General features: G+C 45.3%; 2 protein-coding genes across 8 annotated transcripts in view; one reads left to right on the forward strand and one right to left on the reverse strand.

Annotated features, from left to right (window-relative positions):
- Nucleotides 1–1,409, forward strand: part of LOC135900082 (cytochrome b5-like) — an 84,269-nt gene extending 82,860 nt beyond the window's left edge. For all 6 annotated transcript variants that reach the window (XM_065429534.2, XM_065429537.2, XM_065429536.2 and 3 more), the window contains exon 4: nucleotides 1,180–1,409. In XM_065429534.2, coding sequence (XP_065285606.1) covers nucleotides 1,180–1,242 — 63 coding nt within the window. In that variant the 3' untranslated portion in view covers nucleotides 1,243–1,409. The remainder of the gene's footprint in view (nucleotides 1–1,179) is intronic.
- Nucleotides 1,410–7,618: 6,209 nt separating this feature from the next.
- The window catches only part of LOC135900120 (uncharacterized), a 172,385-nt gene continuing 163,110 nt past the window's right edge, over nucleotides 7,619–16,893 (reverse strand). For both annotated transcript variants that reach the window (XM_070530841.1, XM_070530840.1), the window contains exons 188-203: nucleotides 16,502–16,625; nucleotides 16,279–16,421; nucleotides 16,061–16,211; nucleotides 15,834–15,979; nucleotides 15,639–15,756; nucleotides 15,409–15,557; nucleotides 15,231–15,345; nucleotides 13,998–14,155; nucleotides 13,729–13,822; nucleotides 13,522–13,667; nucleotides 12,514–12,643; nucleotides 11,506–11,630; nucleotides 11,257–11,341; nucleotides 10,267–10,427; nucleotides 10,067–10,178; nucleotides 7,619–8,009 (exon numbers count right to left, since the gene is read on the reverse strand). In XM_070530841.1, the coding sequence (XP_070386942.1) occupies nucleotides 7,682–8,009; nucleotides 10,067–10,178; nucleotides 10,267–10,427; nucleotides 11,257–11,341; nucleotides 11,506–11,630; nucleotides 12,514–12,643; nucleotides 13,522–13,667; nucleotides 13,729–13,822; nucleotides 13,998–14,155; nucleotides 15,231–15,345; nucleotides 15,409–15,557; nucleotides 15,639–15,756; nucleotides 15,834–15,979; nucleotides 16,061–16,211; nucleotides 16,279–16,421; nucleotides 16,502–16,625 (2,285 nt within the window). In that variant the 3' untranslated portion in view covers nucleotides 7,619–7,681. The remainder of the gene's footprint in view (nucleotides 8,010–10,066; nucleotides 10,179–10,266; nucleotides 10,428–11,256; nucleotides 11,342–11,505; nucleotides 11,631–12,513; nucleotides 12,644–13,521; nucleotides 13,668–13,728; nucleotides 13,823–13,997; nucleotides 14,156–15,230; nucleotides 15,346–15,408; nucleotides 15,558–15,638; nucleotides 15,757–15,833; nucleotides 15,980–16,060; nucleotides 16,212–16,278; nucleotides 16,422–16,501; nucleotides 16,626–16,893) is intronic.

Consider the following 16,893-nt stretch of genomic DNA (forward strand, 5'->3'; position numbering starts at 1 on the left):
TTATTATTTTGCGTCTGTCACTGTTTGTCGTTCGACGCAGTCGTATGAATGCTGTTACCAAACGTCTCTATTCATGTGGGCGGGTAGTCGTTCCATTTACAGAGTGTTGGCTCACAGCCACTTCTGGCCATTTCAAGAGAAACAAGCCCAGGCCGCCGCCGGAAGCCAACTAATTCCGGCCGACGTCTAGGGGGAAGGTAGACGGTGAAATCCCGCGACCTCGTGCTTAGCAGCCCAACATTGTAGCCACTAAGTAACCACGTCGAGTACACGCTGTACATCAAACGATAGCTTAGCGAAAAGTAAAATTACCTTTATACGGTTTCTTTTATTTCTTTTCCAGCAATGAATGTCGCGCAACGCTGTTATAATTCTGTAGCAATTTGCAACGATAGCGCTTATCGGCTGCTCTTACCTTCCAGTCGCGTTCGCGTGGAGTCGGTGATGTAATGGCTCGATAACTCTGTGATCGCCACTATGCTAAGACGACACGTAATGGCTTCGCAATAAAGAATTGCAATAAAAAGAATAAAGAATAAAAGAGGAGGAAACTTAGCCAGTTATGGACCGTGTCTTAGAACGTTTGGAAAGCCTGAGCGCCAAGAGGAAAATGCCTCGAAAAGTAGCCGATACCGTGTGCGTTGGGACTACTTATTAGTACGAACCTCATATCAGGCTGCCATTCTGGCAGCATTACATCACGCGCGGCACAAAGTGAGGTGTTGCCGTGCTTCATGTGACCAAAGGCATCTGCCACGATCAGCCGTTGTAATACGAAATTCGCTTTCCGTGCGCACGACTTAACGACGGCTACGCGGGCTGTTTCGTAATGTTGAGAGCGCATGGAACTGGGCCTCGGTTCGTCTGAAATCTCTATATAGTATCTGGCGTACCTTCGCTCTAAAGGCATGGCTTTCTGACGGCCGTTTAGACAACAGCAGGCAGTGATGTGCGCGTAGTCATGGCTTGTTGTTTTTTTTTTACTGAGTTTTTAGAATCTTATTGAGACTTAAAAAACGAAAATTGTTTGCTCGACTACTTAAGGCTTCGTTTCGAAGGATTGCGTCGCGGTGCCCGCGCATGTGACTGCGTGCAGTGCGTCCTTGTCTGTTGCAGTTATCGATATGGCGAATGCTAATTGCATGCGCTTTCTTTCTTTTTCTGATTGAAATTTTACAGGAGGAACAGCTGAATATATTCAACGACATGTCCTTTCAAATGGCCGTGACGGCACAGTCATAAGCGGCGCAGCGGCGACTAGCAAAATGCACGTTGGCCCGGCCTCAACTTCATGGACATGTGTGGTCTCCATCATCATCGTTTACTTCCCACCATCGTGCTTGTGTGTGTGCTGCGGCGTATATTTATTGTCGTATTCGTTATAAATAAAGCGCTTGCAGTGTGCCAGAGTTTCTTATCGCAAATGGCTCGCAATTATCGCAATTATTCTTATACAAGACGGGAAGCGAAGCTGCTGAGGGTGTCCAGACAAGGTGCCTTAGAGTGTAAATGTGACTTGCGAGTGCTACGAGAGGCGCCGTGGTGTACCAATGTTCACAACATTGTGCATCAGAGCACGGTGCTGTCAAATTTGATTCCTGCTCCGGTGTCCGCACTTCGATGGCGGCGGAATGAGAAACGTGCGTGTACCGAGGTGTGCGCATTTTCGCGCGTGTAAACTGCAGGTGGACAAAATTAATCGGGCGTTCCTCTAAGACGTCTCCAATAGCCCTGGTGCTGATCTGAGACTGCGACGATGGTTACGAGTATCGCTGTGCTTTTTTTTTCTTTCTTCCTGAACGGCACTCCGCTTGATGAATGACGTACTGTCTTCTCAAGTTCAAGCACACGCTGAATGTGGGCACCCACGCTCCAATTTCACCAAACTGAAACGATCGCAAAAATGAGTATACAAATGTTTTAGCTGCATTGACGATAACCATCCTTACATAATTCGATCATCATGGCCACGCAAAAAAAATTATGTATTCATATTTGAGAAAGCGAAACATGGCGAAAAATCACGAGCCATTCTACTCTGTGAAAGTGATTGACCAGCGAAGTTGTTTAGCAAACGACACGTATTTGACACATAATTTTGAACAAATGTACGAACTCGTTTATTGTCTTGATGGGTGGTCATCATGGCGAAAGGTACGCCCACTCATTTGTTGTCTTGATTGGTGGTCATTATTTCACTCGCAACTGCAACCACATTCTTTGATAATGTCAAATAGATGCACGTGCGCCGCTGGGTGGTCGGACGGCTGGAGCGGTGTGGCATCGCAAGGGATATGTCTGCAACACGGAACACGTAAACCGCTACCTTTTCGGTACCGATACATCAACACTGAACTCACCGACAATGGCAACAGCAGTAGTCATCTCAGCTAATTCAAGCAAAATGTGTAGCCATGAACCTTACGGGACTTTGAGTCATTGCATTTTTTGCTTGCTTACGGGGGTATGAGCCATTGCTCACGTGGGTGTGAGCCATTGATGATGACAGTTTTCGACATGCTGTTATGTATGTTGTATGCGTGATTAGAAAGAATTTCAGCACTGTTCACTTCACTTTGCTGAGTGCTTGTAGCCTCTGCCTTACGGGACTATGAGCCATTGCATTTTTCCTTGCTTACGCGAGCATGAATGCTTATGGGGGTATGAACCATCGATGATACTTCACCGAGAACAAAAATGCATGGAAGCTCGGCTTGGCGGTCCCTACGTGGGACTAGCAGGGTGGCGCGGGGTCTCCCCTGCGTCTTCTCTGGACCTAATAAAGTTATTTCACTCACTCACTCACCCTAGCCATATAAAGCTTCACTGTATAAAGCACTCATGTTGAGCTTGGATATTCTCGCGATTATTCGTGCCACAGCGCGACCAGGTGCACTGTATGTTATGTACTTTAGATGAGGACACTGCGCAGCAAACGCAACCGGAAATTGCGCTGGCTGGCGTGCAGGCTTAACCCAGGCGCCATGTTGCGCCGTCGAGCATTAGTTAAGCAGGCTTGAACACAGAAAAAAAAGAAAAAAAAGAAAAAAGAATGCGAGATCTGCATATTAGGGGAGGTCTGCGCAATTTTCAGCAGCTTGCTCGTGATAGACAACGAACAGCTATTAACCGCATAGTAGCAACGACATCAAAAAGCATAACCGCTGTACGCTGTGTGTGTCACGTCTCACTTTCGTCCTTGTCTTTTTAACGCGCTATAAGCCTCACGGTATATTAGAGGCTTGATTGCGCAACATTTGGACGACACACACAGAAGAGAAACACACACCACAGAGCGCTTGTGGTGTGTGTTTCTCTTCTGTGTGTGTCGTCCAAATGTTGCGCAATCAAGCCTCTAATATGCTATGCCAACACGCCCAGTCCTCAACCTTGGCAAGTTTCGCTGTATGGTATCGGCTAAGAATCAGGCGCATCTAGAAGTCAGGTTGGAGCTGTCGATTTATCTATGTCGTAGCACTTTTGGCAGGAGTACAGTGCCTTCATTTCTGTGATGTTTTACATTAATCAAAGCTTCTTTGTCTGCTAACCTGGGTGTTTGGCATGGGTTTGTTTGTATGTATGTTTCTCACCGAGTAGACGACGAAGGAGCTCTCGTGAGGTATGATTATTCATACCTGTAACAGCCGACACTTTCAATCCCATTTGCAAGATACTTATTTCATTTCACCCCAATTTATTTAAAAAAAAAATGCTAACAGTTCCTTCACCGCCCGATTCATGACCGATCCCCGAGAGGGGGTGGCACCATTTACTTAGGGAACAAGAGCAAGAATCGGCTTATATATCAATCTGACCTGGCCCTATGCAGACATTCTGGTGACTCTCTGTTCTCTACAGAATGGAACAAAAAAAAATTCGGCCATAACTCATCTACGATGACTATCCAGGTATGATAACAGCATCTTTTTTTAGACAGAAATGAATTCTGGGAAGGTTTAAAGGATTTTTTTCCTCATTGAAGAGCGCCATAAGCGAGGTTAGGCCCACATTTTTAGACTGCTCTACCTCCGGGATCGGCCCACAATTTTAGAGTGCACAAACTTTGCGATAAGCCTACGAAAATAAATAGACGGAAATAAAAGTGGTCTGACCATGCCAAGAATGTTTTTACCCTTCACAACAGTAGCGAACTATCCTCTGTGTATCAAATATCCACGTTGAAGTGAATAATTTTAGTAATCTTTCCGTACTTTTCTGCCAAGGATTTGGCGTGGCTACTCTGTCGGCTTCTCGCAGAGTAAAATGTGCCGACAACGGAGACTGTGAGCTACGATCGCGTGGATAAGGCTGAGCAGTTAGCTCCTTCCAGTTAGGAATTATGAAAGGCTGGCCATAAATGTTCCAAAGTTACATAATTTCATTAAAAGGCGCTGCGAATTAGATTGAAAGAAATTGCAGGTGGCAGAAAGATCAATTCTGCATTTTATGGTGAATGTTCGCAACAAGATAACTACATCTTGATTTCATGTGCACTGTAGCTCTATCGCGTTAAAAAAATTTATCTCTGGGATTTTACGTGCCCAGAACCACGATATGACTATGAGGCACGCCGTAGTGTGGGAGTCCGGAATAATTTTGACCACCTGGGGTTCGTTAACGCGCACCCAATGCACGTAACACGGGCGTTTTTGCATTTCGTCCCCATCGAAATGCGGCCGCCACGGCCGGTATTTGATCCCGCAACCTTGTGCTTAGCAGCCCAACACTCAACTAACTACGCCACCACGGCGAGTCTTAACAAAAAAGAACTGGCTGTGGCTTAGCTAAGATTAAGCCCAGGATGCGAAGCATACTAGCCTTTATTTTAACGCGTCAGCGTTAAGGAGCTCGTGTCGCAGAAAAGCCGGTGTCGTCGGCGTCGGCTCAGGCGTGCGGCGCTTGCTCAGGCGCACATTTCGTTGTCGCGCCGAACGCTGCGTTGCTCGACGCCCACCGCGTCCGATGCGGGGCACGTAGTCGCTGCGCCGTAGCAAAGCCACCTAGAAACAGTCTCTGCAGCACGCAGCACCCTTCGCTTCTCATTCCAACGAGCAGCTCTGTCTCCAGGAGGCATCTCACCTTGTGAGTGTCTAGCAGAGGCAAGCGCAGCTGCTTATATACCGCCGCGACGCCGGGAGCGACGGCGCGAGTTGGAGCCCCGTTTCTCCTCTGTCGTGACGTCATGGTGTCACGCGGTCAGCCTTGAAGGCGATGCCGCGAGCGATGGCGCGAGTTGGAGCCCCGTTTCTCCTCTGTCGTGACGTCACGGTGTCACGTGGTATTGAAGGCGACACCGCCGCGCCTGAGGAGCTGGGTTGAGCTCTAGTAATATGCTTCGCATAAAAAAAAAAATATTCAGTCACCGACTGAAAGAACATGCACAAGTTATTGGATGCAACCATCTCGAGAAAGGGAAAGCTATTCCTTCACCATTGCTGACGGAACGCAGCTTGTCGAACATCCATCTCCTCAAAAGTGGAAGTGCGTTCAGTAATGTAGTCGTGTGTTACAATATTCCGTGCAGTTATAAAGCGAAATGGCGCAATTTTGTGTAAGCAAAGCGTTCAATTTATCCGCTGCTTAATGTCAGTGGTTTGTTCCTGCCACAACTGGACGGAACCGGCAAAAGCAAGTAGCGCACACAAATGTGCGCGCTTTGAGTGAAGACGATAAAAACCCGTATAGTGGGAGCCTTTGGCATTTGGACCCGTGTCAGGGGTACGAAATACATTTTCAAAGCCAAGGAGTGTCTTGACCGACAGACGCGTATTGGCTATGCTGCAAAACGCGTCGTAGAAAACGAAACAGGGGCGCTATAACGTAAAACTATTCCAAACTTTTCTATTCCAATTCTGCTATCAGCCCTCCACGATTGGTCAAAAACTTTTTTCCACTGCGCCCACTTCACCTGTCTTTCACGCGACGTCAGGGAAACCGCGATACCTCCCCATCTGATATGATGTGTACACACTGATTATGCATGATTTGACAGGAAAAAGAAAAACAGTTATTTCTGATTCGACCCTTTTTCGCCATTGGCACTCGGCTATTGGTAAAAAGTTTTCGGGCTGCACCCACTTCACCTGCCTGTCACGCGACGTCACAAAACCACACAAACTCACTGCGTCAAGGTGACGTGTACGCGATAAAGATGCATTAATATGCCGAACAAAACTGAATTTTCTTCGGAATAGCCGCAGGCTGCCCCGTTCCGAAAGGAATAAAAGATAACTGCCGCCGATCGCTGAGACGCTGGCTACTCGCACCTACCGGAGAGCATGGATGTATTTGCGTATAATAAATCTTCTTGCGTGGCCGTGTAAAGTTTTCGAGCCCTTTCATCACGTTTACCATCTCATTCTGCCAATTGTTCTTTGCTGAGGGTGAGTTTTAGCTTCATTCTTAAGCTTCCGTTGCATGCCGCGTTGATTTTCGACCAGCCACCACAAGCTGAGTAAGGGAAAGCCGACCAATCGCAGACGCCGGCACCACCGTCTTCATCCGGTTATCGATTTTCAGTGCGCAGGCTCTGCCCCAGTGAATCCCTCTCCACTTGAGCGTTCTCCTCGCCTCTTGTCAACCAATTAGATACGACAAGCCGCTCAGTCTAGGCAACGTTATTCGTTTTTCAAGCAAACGAAAGTTACCTCCTATGAACGAGGAGAGCGTTTGATCGGTCTGTTCAGACAACCCTGCGGGTGACCGCCCGGTGCTTGCGTCAGTGGTTGCGCAAATTTGACGTCAGGAGATTGGAATACAAACATATTGGAATAGTTTTACGTTATAGGGCCCCAGTTTAGATGCGTGTTTCCGCTAAGCCAAACGACACAAAACTTCTGCGATCGAGAAGAACGTGAACAGTTCCTTGCGCATAGTTTAAATAAAATTGCGTGCAATATGTGTGTCATTGCATAGCATTTCATTCAAACGTTTCAAGAAAGCTTGGCCCAACGTTATTTCAAACAAGTACCTTGAAACTCATTTTTATCATGTTGAATGATCATAAACATTACGTGTTAAGAGCAGGACATGACTGGAGATCAATGAATGAATGAATGAATGAATCACCTGTCTTTCACGCGACGTCACGGAAACCGCGATACCTCCCCATCTGATATGATGTGTACACACTGATTATGCATGATTTGACAGGAAAAAGAAAAACAGTTAATGCGTGGCCCAACGTTATTTCTCAATCTGCTATCAATATTATCAATCAATCTCCTCCGGCGCTCAGCTGCTATAACGCTCGAGTATGAAGCAATGAAACTTCCATTTCCCCACGTTTATGAGTGTACGATATGGCCTCGACGATTAAAAATGAGAAGCACATTCGTTTAGTTGCATTTAATGTAATTTAACAGTTAAGTTGAGAGGCATCCAGCATTAAGAGAAACCCGTGGCGCCCACTTGCGTATGCAGTTACCACACCAAGGAGCATATGCAGCGCTCTGACAATGGTTAAACTGCAATATCTTAAGCTGGAGAACATAAATTCGAGCCTTAAATTACATTTTTTGTACAGATAAAGCTAACTTAATAAAAATAAAGCTCGAGAGTGACCACGTGTCAGACGTAGCTGCAGCTTCTTGTACTGGGCAGACATATTCAACGCAAATAACGAAGGCTTAAACTGTACACATGTTTTACTGCACACACACACAAACACTAAGCACAAGTTTCACATGAAGTTTCGGAATGAGAATGGTGACAACAGAAAAGGGGTCATAATCATGGCCAGGCAGAAGACGACCACAGTCCACGACGATTTGCTAGAAGTGAAAGCCTCGCCGTCCGAAGAGGCATGTTTGGCTCGGATGTTTTTGTGATGTCCGATAGACGAGGAGTCGTTGTGTTCCGTGCTGCGAATGTACTGCGTGCAGACCTCCGCGTACTTTGAGGTGAAATTGCGCAGGCTGACTTCGTACGGGGCTTGCATCGTGGTCGCATTGAAGCAGGATGTCTCAGCACTCGCTTCGTCAACGCAGCTTCCGTACTTGTGGTACATTCTGTAATGAGCGGGCATACAGAAAGCCACGTGACCTGGAGAACTCTGCCGTGTTCGCTACATACAAAGGTGCGCCAAGGTGCACGCATAGAAATGGCCAGGTTGTCCGATCATCCTAACGGAAAAGCAATGAAGGCCTATCTTTCATTGTTTAGCTACGTTAGTTTCGACTATTGCATCGCACGATTCCCCACGTGTAGATGTCGATTGCAATCAAAGGTAGGGCAGCGCGAATGTTCGAAATTTCTAATACGAATCGAATATTCTCTGTTATTCGATTCGTATTCGAGTCCAGAATTCAGCATTCGAAGTTGTAGAATTTATTTGATGTTATAATATAAAGGGGGATAGAAGTCCTCAGAGTCTACACGGAGAAAAGCAGATGGTAGTGACGGCTGTTCTGTATGGCTCTGCTACAGGGGAGCCGCGGTCGCTGCGCAAAGGCACAAGTTGCCTAGTGAACGCATGGACTGGTTAGTTTCCAGTCATTCAATAAGGACGTCTCACCTTTACGCAGCTTACGAACTTGGTTTTTCAATTTAGGCAAAACTATTCTTCACTTGGACAATCTCCCCATCTTTGCACCTCTTTAACACAATGTTCGGCGATGCACTATTACGCTATGCTCCTTCAACGAACACAGAATTCTATGTCCATCTGGCCACGGGCTGTTCCTGTGTTTCATTGCTGTCATTGTGATAGTGCGCCAGATACAAACACATCTCAGTTGTTTCTAATTTAAAAGCTCCTCAATTGACCGGGCGCCCAGTTCTGAATAGCATTACGTGCATCACATTATGTATAGAAGCCTTATTTACCCTTCTCTACCTGTTGAAATAGACTTCAAACAACCTTTATGTGTAATTGTTCTGTAGCCACGAGAAAAATTCGGCATTCGATTCGATGTTCGAATGTAGTTGTTATCCACTATTCGTATTGATTAGATTCAGAAATTTCATTGTTCCAACACCCGTAGTAATTGGCCACTAAATAGCGGGCAACATGTGGAACGTCGACAGCTGCAGGAAATAGGGAGCTTTATGACAATTACACTGCCCTGGACAGAAGTTCGTGCAATTCAGCCGCCACCACAAATATTTGTGTCACACTAGCCATTAATTCATTTCATGGCTCATAGCCGGTATTATAAAGCTGTGCCATAGAACCAGCGTGCTCATTATTACTAGTTCAAAAAAGAAAGCCGACAGTGCGAGGCTATTGCTGGACCAGGAAGGGCGACAGTTAATATTTTGTTTCCGCAATTTATTTGATCGAAAAAGATCGCATTCCTTTTTTTTTTCGCTGAACGGTCACTTGGATGATATAGCGCCGCCGGAACAACTAAAGTGGACCCTATTCATATGGCGAAAGGATGCAGTGGCCCTCACGCTATAATTATGTGAGAACCTTGAAGATTGAAGTAAAACCCACGCATAGTACGCGTATAGCATGGATTGCTCAGCATTTTGTTGTGTCTTAGAAATTGTTGGCCGACGAATGAAGTAAGTTCCCAGCGCCCATTTTACAGATTTTTGTCCCATAAGTGATTACGAACCGAGTGACATCTTTCGACGCGTTGAAAGGAAGTAGTAGTCGACATTTTTGTACAAGCTAAGAGAAAAAGACCCAGCAGGTAGGCGGAACTGAATTGAATTGTTCGGTTTTACGTGCTAAGGTCACGATTTGATTTTGCATGAGGCACACCGTAGTGGGGGGCTCCTGAATAATTCGGACCACCTGGGGTTCTTTAACGTGCCCTCAATGCACGGGGCACAAGCATTTTTCCATTTCGCGCCCACCAAAGTGCGGGCTGCGGCCGGGGTTTGATCCCCCGATAAAAATTGGTGCTTATCAGCGCAACATCATAGTCGCTAAGCCACCGCCGCGGGTAGGTAGGCGGAACTGCAGTGCACTGAAACAACAGTACGAGGGAATGGAGACAAAGATCAGCAAGTGTGAGAGCCTAAATACTGAGAGGCGAAAGTATTCGCTAAAGCAATGCGCATCAGTCAAAGTCCGCTGCTTTCCACACGGAGGGAAAGCAACGTTTTCGTTTACCTGCAGAACTTGGGCGTGGCTATAGACTTGCCGGTAACTTCTCTCAAAAAGGTTTCGTAGCATTTCTGCAGGAAGTTCGAAAACTCCGTATGGCTGCAGTGACGGTACTGGGCTGTGAGTGAGAACATCACACAGATGATAAGCACACTTTCTCCTCTGAATCTCTGTGAAATGAAAACGTAAAGCCAGTATTCTCTTACATCTAAGCATGTTACAGTCACGTTTGTGCGCTTCCACCTTGGCCAACAACACTTCTCGCGCGACGTAGACCACATCGACTTTTCTGGCGCAGGCGTGGCCCCTGAACACCTCCGTCATGCACGGCTCGGCTAGAGTGGTGGCGTTGGTCTTCAGCGTCGCACTGCGGGGGTAACGAGAGTTTCGACGATGCAATGATAACACAGCGTTATGCGAAGCTTTATTCAGGTCATTGCGTAGCTGTAAACGTCTAATAAGCGGCTTTTGCAGTGCGGCATTGCTCATGTCGAGTTACAGCGGCAGCTAAAAATATCCTAAGCTAGATGCCGCTAGCGAAGGCTCCGATGTTTTCGTTCTTCCTCGCAGTAGTCAAAGGCGCGGTGACAAAAGACCCCAATCAACATTCAGGCGCATCCCTCCGAATTCTTATAACTGCTCCCCCCCCCCCCCCCCCCCCCCTTCGGCGGCCTACCATGCACACGAATTAGCGTGCGAAGAAATTCCTCAGCGTGCGCCCGCAGATTTACTACAGCTTCACCACAACCACATGCTTTTAGCCTTGCCTTTATTGGCGCAGTGTTCATAAATTTGCAACGGACGAGAAATGGCGTTGAAGTTAGATGTCGCTGAGACGACAAAAATGAAGCGTGGCGCCCGAAGCTGCTTGTTTCTTCACTACATCAGACATGTGCGCATGATGTAAGACCTTGGAGTAGATTTTACGTAGTTTTCATACATTTCGGCCTATTCTCAACGTTGCGGTCCCAAAAGACACGCGTAGAGGTTTGACCACTGAATGTGTACAGTCACAATAATTTTATATAAAGGGTTTAACATCACGTAGGAGATAAGCATGTTTTCCCGCATGAACCTATATGATATAAAAACGTTAACGCCAGTATTCTCTCACATCTAAGCACGTTGCAGTCATAGTACATCAACAATATTCTAAGTCAGTTGAAATATTATTATCCACCGTACTCTTTCCTCACCTGCAGTTGGAGAAAACAGCGCTTGAGTGAAAGCAACGCAGCAAATCGTCCACAACTTGGTGCCGGTTGCACTCATTCGGCGCACCTGCGTGCAGAGAAACACAAATTTCTTTTTTTCTTCTTTTGTGTGTGAAAATTCACACTTAAAAAAACTGCAGACATGCGTGACAAAAAAAATTACAAGTGCTTACTGCTAGTTGAGGCTATATAAAGCCGCTCGTCTAAACAGTACAGTTATAGAGCACTCACATTTCAGCTCATAGCTACTAGCCATTGCTTCCGATGCGTTGCGGACTTCCGCTGCATGTGGGCTGTCAACGTTCTTGCCGAGTATAACAGCCGATTCGGTGCACAGAGAAAACAGCTGCAGAGACCTGAAAAACAATTAGCCACTACAGTTAAACTCATTCATGTGGTACCTCCATAAGTGCAACACCTGAACGATGACATTTCATCTGACACTTTTATTGCATTAACGGTAAATGTTTCGTATCGCATGCAGGATAAAAATCAGCCTATGTCCACGGAACTGACTGATTAAAGTGATTAGGTCATTAATTAAAGTCAGATCAAATCATTAAATATATCTCCATAATTATTAGATCTTGGAGGAAAGTGTTAGCTTCTGAATTGTAGGGAACGAATTTTAGTAGGTAAAGGTGAAGCATCGATATAAACATGAACTTTTTGCCAATGAATAATTTTTTTATTCTTACTAACTGCTACGGCACGCGCTAAGCCGATCCGTTCAAGAAGTTTTCTGGCGCAAATATACTGACAAGAATACAACAACGTGTTGCTTCGCACAGAGTCGCATGTATTTTTGGAGAAATCGTAAGGCGTAAAAGTTACAAGAAACTGCAATCTTTGTTGATTACTTTCTCTTCAATAAAATTCGAAAACAAATTGTGAGTACTTCCAAAAGTTTCTGCCCCGTCATATCAACACGCTCTGACCTGTAGTCGGAGGAAAATATGGCACTACGGAACACATTCATGCTTATGCGACCTCACGAAAAGGTAAACGAAAGCATGCAGAAGAGGTCAGTATTGTGACAGAAATCTTTTAATATTTCAGGCTTAGCTGAGAGATCGTATCAGGCTCATAAGCCGCCACAATGATGCCAGCGAGTTAGCAAGTAAAATCCGTAAAATGCCACAAATTTTAGTGGCGATTAAAATGCCTGCTACGACATAAACGAGCCTTAGAAAGCAGGCGGAAGCTTTTCTTAGGCCCTTTCAACTGAAAAATACTTACCGGCACGCATCAAGTACTTTTGTTTCACGAATCTGAGCCGACTTAAGCAAGCGATCAGACTTTTTTAACATGAGTTGACACCGTTCAAACTCGTTCAACAGAAATTTGTTGCCGAGGGAGGTCGCAGTGTCTGCATAAGAAAGAAAGTTCAAGCGTCTTATACAATGTTTAGTTCAAACAATACTATATCAGTGGCATTTAAAAAAATACAGGCGCGGGGAACAGCAGTACTAAACGTCTTCTTTACCGACAGTATGTTGCAGTAAACACAGATTGCAGCTCACAATGCTTTTTCGGCGCGTTGCCATATTTAGGAACGAGAGTGCTTTCAGGCCATTGCCGTCAGTGAACCAGCCACGACTTTACTTGAGCGGCTTGCTGGAGCTGTGCTTTTATGTGTTAGCTAAATTTGACAGTAGTGTATTTTATGTTTCTTGCTTCAGTATCATGGAATCGCGGAAAAATTATCGCGGCTCGCAAAGAGGCATAGAAGAAGCTTCCTAGAAACGGTATCACTGCAACAATGGGTGTTCATGCCGAATCGCGAGGATTGATGCCCGATCATGGCGAATACTGCCGAGCTGAGAGATTAGAAGATTGACGCGCAATATTACTAAAATTTTAGTTGCTGAATGTTTGCGTGGCATTATAAATACATTTGAACATTTGTTCGGTTCTGGTTAAATAAGTATCAAAATAATGTACTTCACGTATCAGCACTTTCATTAGCCGTCCCCCTAACCAGTGAGATAAAACAAAATTTTCATTCCTCGTCTGATAGTCTTCCTTCTTACGGAAACTTTCCTGCTAATCAGGAAGACGATATGAGTTATCTTCAATTTTAACCTCGTTCCGATAAGATCAACATGCCAATAAGCGTTATTAATTTTTATGCCAAGTACCTGTCATACATACCTAATTTTTTTTTTGTGTGGGAACTAATAAGTTAGGGGAGGGGGGGGGCGGTATGAGGACGACTGGAGTGATGACTGTGCGAAATTAGCTTACCGTCAAAGCCACAAGCTGCGCGGTAGTCGAGCAGAATTTCTCGCGCTTGTTTCGCAATGCCTGAGACTTTCTCCGGGTCTGCGTTACAGGCCAGCTTCATGTTGGTTTTATCCACGCAGTTCAGAAAGTTAGCCATGGAGAGAGAGCTGCAAGATGAAAAGACAGAAGTCAGAGACAGCACTACCACTCACGCAGGCATCCACTAACCTGCAAGAAATTGGCTTCTTAGATGTCGTATTTTGGAATATAGATCCTTCGCACTTTTGCAAATCTCGCAGCACTAGATTTTTGTCGCATGAGCCTGAAAGAACAAAACCCACATGCAAAATACGCTAAGGGAACGCTTCTTCATTTCAGCTTGAGAGTTCACTCGCATACCGATCGCCTCACAAAACACCGTGCTACCACTACTGTTTGCTGAAAAATGGGAGCTGTTTTTCGACATTGTTAAATTATGCACAAAGTTCATTACTCACCAACTGGCGCCGCATGTTCGAAGCAGGTCCAATTGTAAGCGTTGAAGAGAAAGCTCCTGTAGTACTGCACTTCTGCCAGCTTGAACAGTGCCGTATTCTTGTCACAGGTTGTTTTTTGCATCGCTTGCCTGAAGCACTTCTGGTATTCCCTGGTGCCACTGCGAGCGCAAAACGAGCAGCTTTGCAGTAACGATATTTTCACTTCTGGGCAAATAAACAAACACCAACATGTAACCGGGGTTATTCAGATGTAAATAATGCTCAAGTATGGTAATCCAAGAGCCGAGTATATTAGCGCCTCACCGCTTTTCATCATAATCAGCTTATCTTTAAGCCCACTGCAGGACGAAGGCTTTGTCCACTGATCTTCAATTACCAAAGTCTTGGATCAGCCGAGCTCCACGTTAAGCTTGACAATTTCCTAATGTCATCACATTAGCTAGTCTTCTCCGTCTTCGACTGCATTTCTTTTCCCGTAGCACCCATTCTGATAATCAAATAAACTATCGGCTATTTACTTCGCATATTACATGGCATTCCCAACTCCACTTATTTATCTTGAATCTCGACTAGAATGTCAGCAACACCTGTCTGCTGTCCCCATACCACCATCTTCCAGTTTCTTAACGTCACGCCTAGCATTTTATGTTCTATGTTTTATGTTCTATCACTCATTGCGTGTACTTAGCTTCTTCTCAAATTTCTTTATTCTACAAGTTTCAGTCCAATAGGTTAGTATCCTGACCGCACACTTTTCTCTTAACGGTATCGGTAAGATTCCGTGAGAAGAAACGCCTACAATTGGTATTAATAGGTTTGTCCGCAGTCGCATATACCTAAAAACAACTTTCACTTTTATGAATGCTCTTTCTATGCACATGACGCATGTAAGTACGTAGGTACGTACGTATAAAAGAAGCAACCGTGCAATTTTCACAATTTTATGGCTACCTGCTACTAACATTCGAGCACTACGTCATAACGGCGACTCCGCCAAAGAATCTTCAGGTAAAAGGCGTGAAAACGATGACACAAGGTAGACCGTCCCACACAAAGTGTTTTGTGCGTGTCAGTCTATCTGTGTGTCGTCGTTTCCCGGCCTGACGATGCAAGACTAACATGGTCAAATTTCCATGCTGCCATCAAAGAAGCTTAGCTGCAAGAAGTTCAGTTGGTCATATATCAGATAACACAGGCCTGTGCAGGATCAGTGAAGAGCATATTTTTTCTTACCCGCAAGCAGTGATGGGGTTCTGAACCCAGCCTCGCTGGACGAACGGCAGGACCTTAACTTTTATAATTGGTGTGCATTCCGACAACTGACTGTACAATGTACCAATCTGGCAATCTGAAATTTGAGAATGACGTATTAGTTAATTCCGTGATAAGCACCTTCACTTGAACGAAGTACCTAGGTTCACGTGGCAGCTCTTGGTATACGGTCTGAGAAGTTTGTCCGTGAAGTAGAGGACTTCGGGCGATGTCAGTATGTTTTGGTAGTACTCGCAGTCTGACTCAAATATTGAATTTCTCAAGCACCATTGGTAGTTTTGGACTTCCCTATAATACAATATGCATATGAAGAACTGTTGTGCTCGGTGTATTCTGTGCAAAGCCAATGCATGTTAAGCCCCATCTTACCTGCAGTCTGTGACACCAAGTACGTCGACGTCGACGTAGTCATTAACGTGCGATTTCATAAACGTTGCTTCGCACTTGGACAAATAGAGAAGTAATATTTCTGGGTTGCACATGTAATCTGTAAAAAAAGAACTCAAAATAATTCTGTTTTCAATGCATTTTTGCAATATATACTGAAATAAAAAAAATGCATACCGCCATTGCCATTGCAAACCCACTCGTACTTTTTCTTGAGCACTGACACATAGTACCGGGATTCTTCAGAAAATGGGATCTTAAGACCGTTTGAACAATCTTGCGTAGGAATCTTCGCAATGCAGTTCTGGTACTTCCTCATCGCCCTGTTCAGAGATGTCCAGAGAAAAGGGTTTCGCACTGTTGTAAGTCCCCGGAAGTTTCCCTTTCTCGTAAGTATGACATACTTGCATGCATCGTTGAGCAGCGGCGAATCACTTGGTTCATCAGTGTACGGTATCACTTCCGTAGAAATGATTTGACTGCATTCAATATACCGCATCCTCAAAGACTCCTCGTCGCATCGTGACAACTGTCTGGCAATTTCTACGTTGCCATCTAAAAAAAGAAAGAGAAGCGTTGAAACAAACTCGCCCATCAACTCAAACGTGCGAGCTTTAGGTACCTTTGTAATCGCAGTAGCGCGCGTATTGGTTGGGAATGTCGACTGTAAAGTGGTGAACAGCCTTGCTTTCCATTAGGCTCGGCTCTTTGTTGCACGTCTCAGGGATTGTGCCGGACAGGCATGTCTTGTACGTTGTGAAAGCTCTGAAAAGAAGAGAATGCCACATGGGTGTGTGACACTATGACAGTACAGAAATGTGGCCCATTCGTGTTGGGAGGCATACCTGCAGCCCGCCATTTTTTCACTGATGCTGTTGTTAGCTGGACCGGTGAGAATGCCTGCTTGTTCGAGTTCAGACGCACAAAGGGCCATCTTCTGAAGCATGCCGTGGACATCGCACCGTCCCCCTTAAAAACGGACATTATCACTTTAGTACTTGTGCCACTTGGAATTTAGGCTACCACTGTCGGCAATCAAACTGGAGATATTATGCTCAGCTGTTGCTTAGTACATCATTTAAATTTAGAACCTTCATTACAAAGAAATGTTAACGATGGCAGTGCGTATGACGTAGTCAAAGTAGAAGTTCCCACGAAACTTCACAGCAACCCGCAGTGCAGCTCATAAATGCGCAGAATACATCTCCGAAAGTGGGGTGCCTGACACTTAGGTGCA

This window comes from Dermacentor albipictus, chromosome 1 (genome assembly GCF_038994185.2).
Source record: "Dermacentor albipictus isolate Rhodes 1998 colony chromosome 1, USDA_Dalb.pri_finalv2, whole genome shotgun sequence".
In the NCBI taxonomy this organism is placed as follows: domain Eukaryota; kingdom Metazoa; phylum Arthropoda; class Arachnida; order Ixodida; family Ixodidae; genus Dermacentor; species Dermacentor albipictus.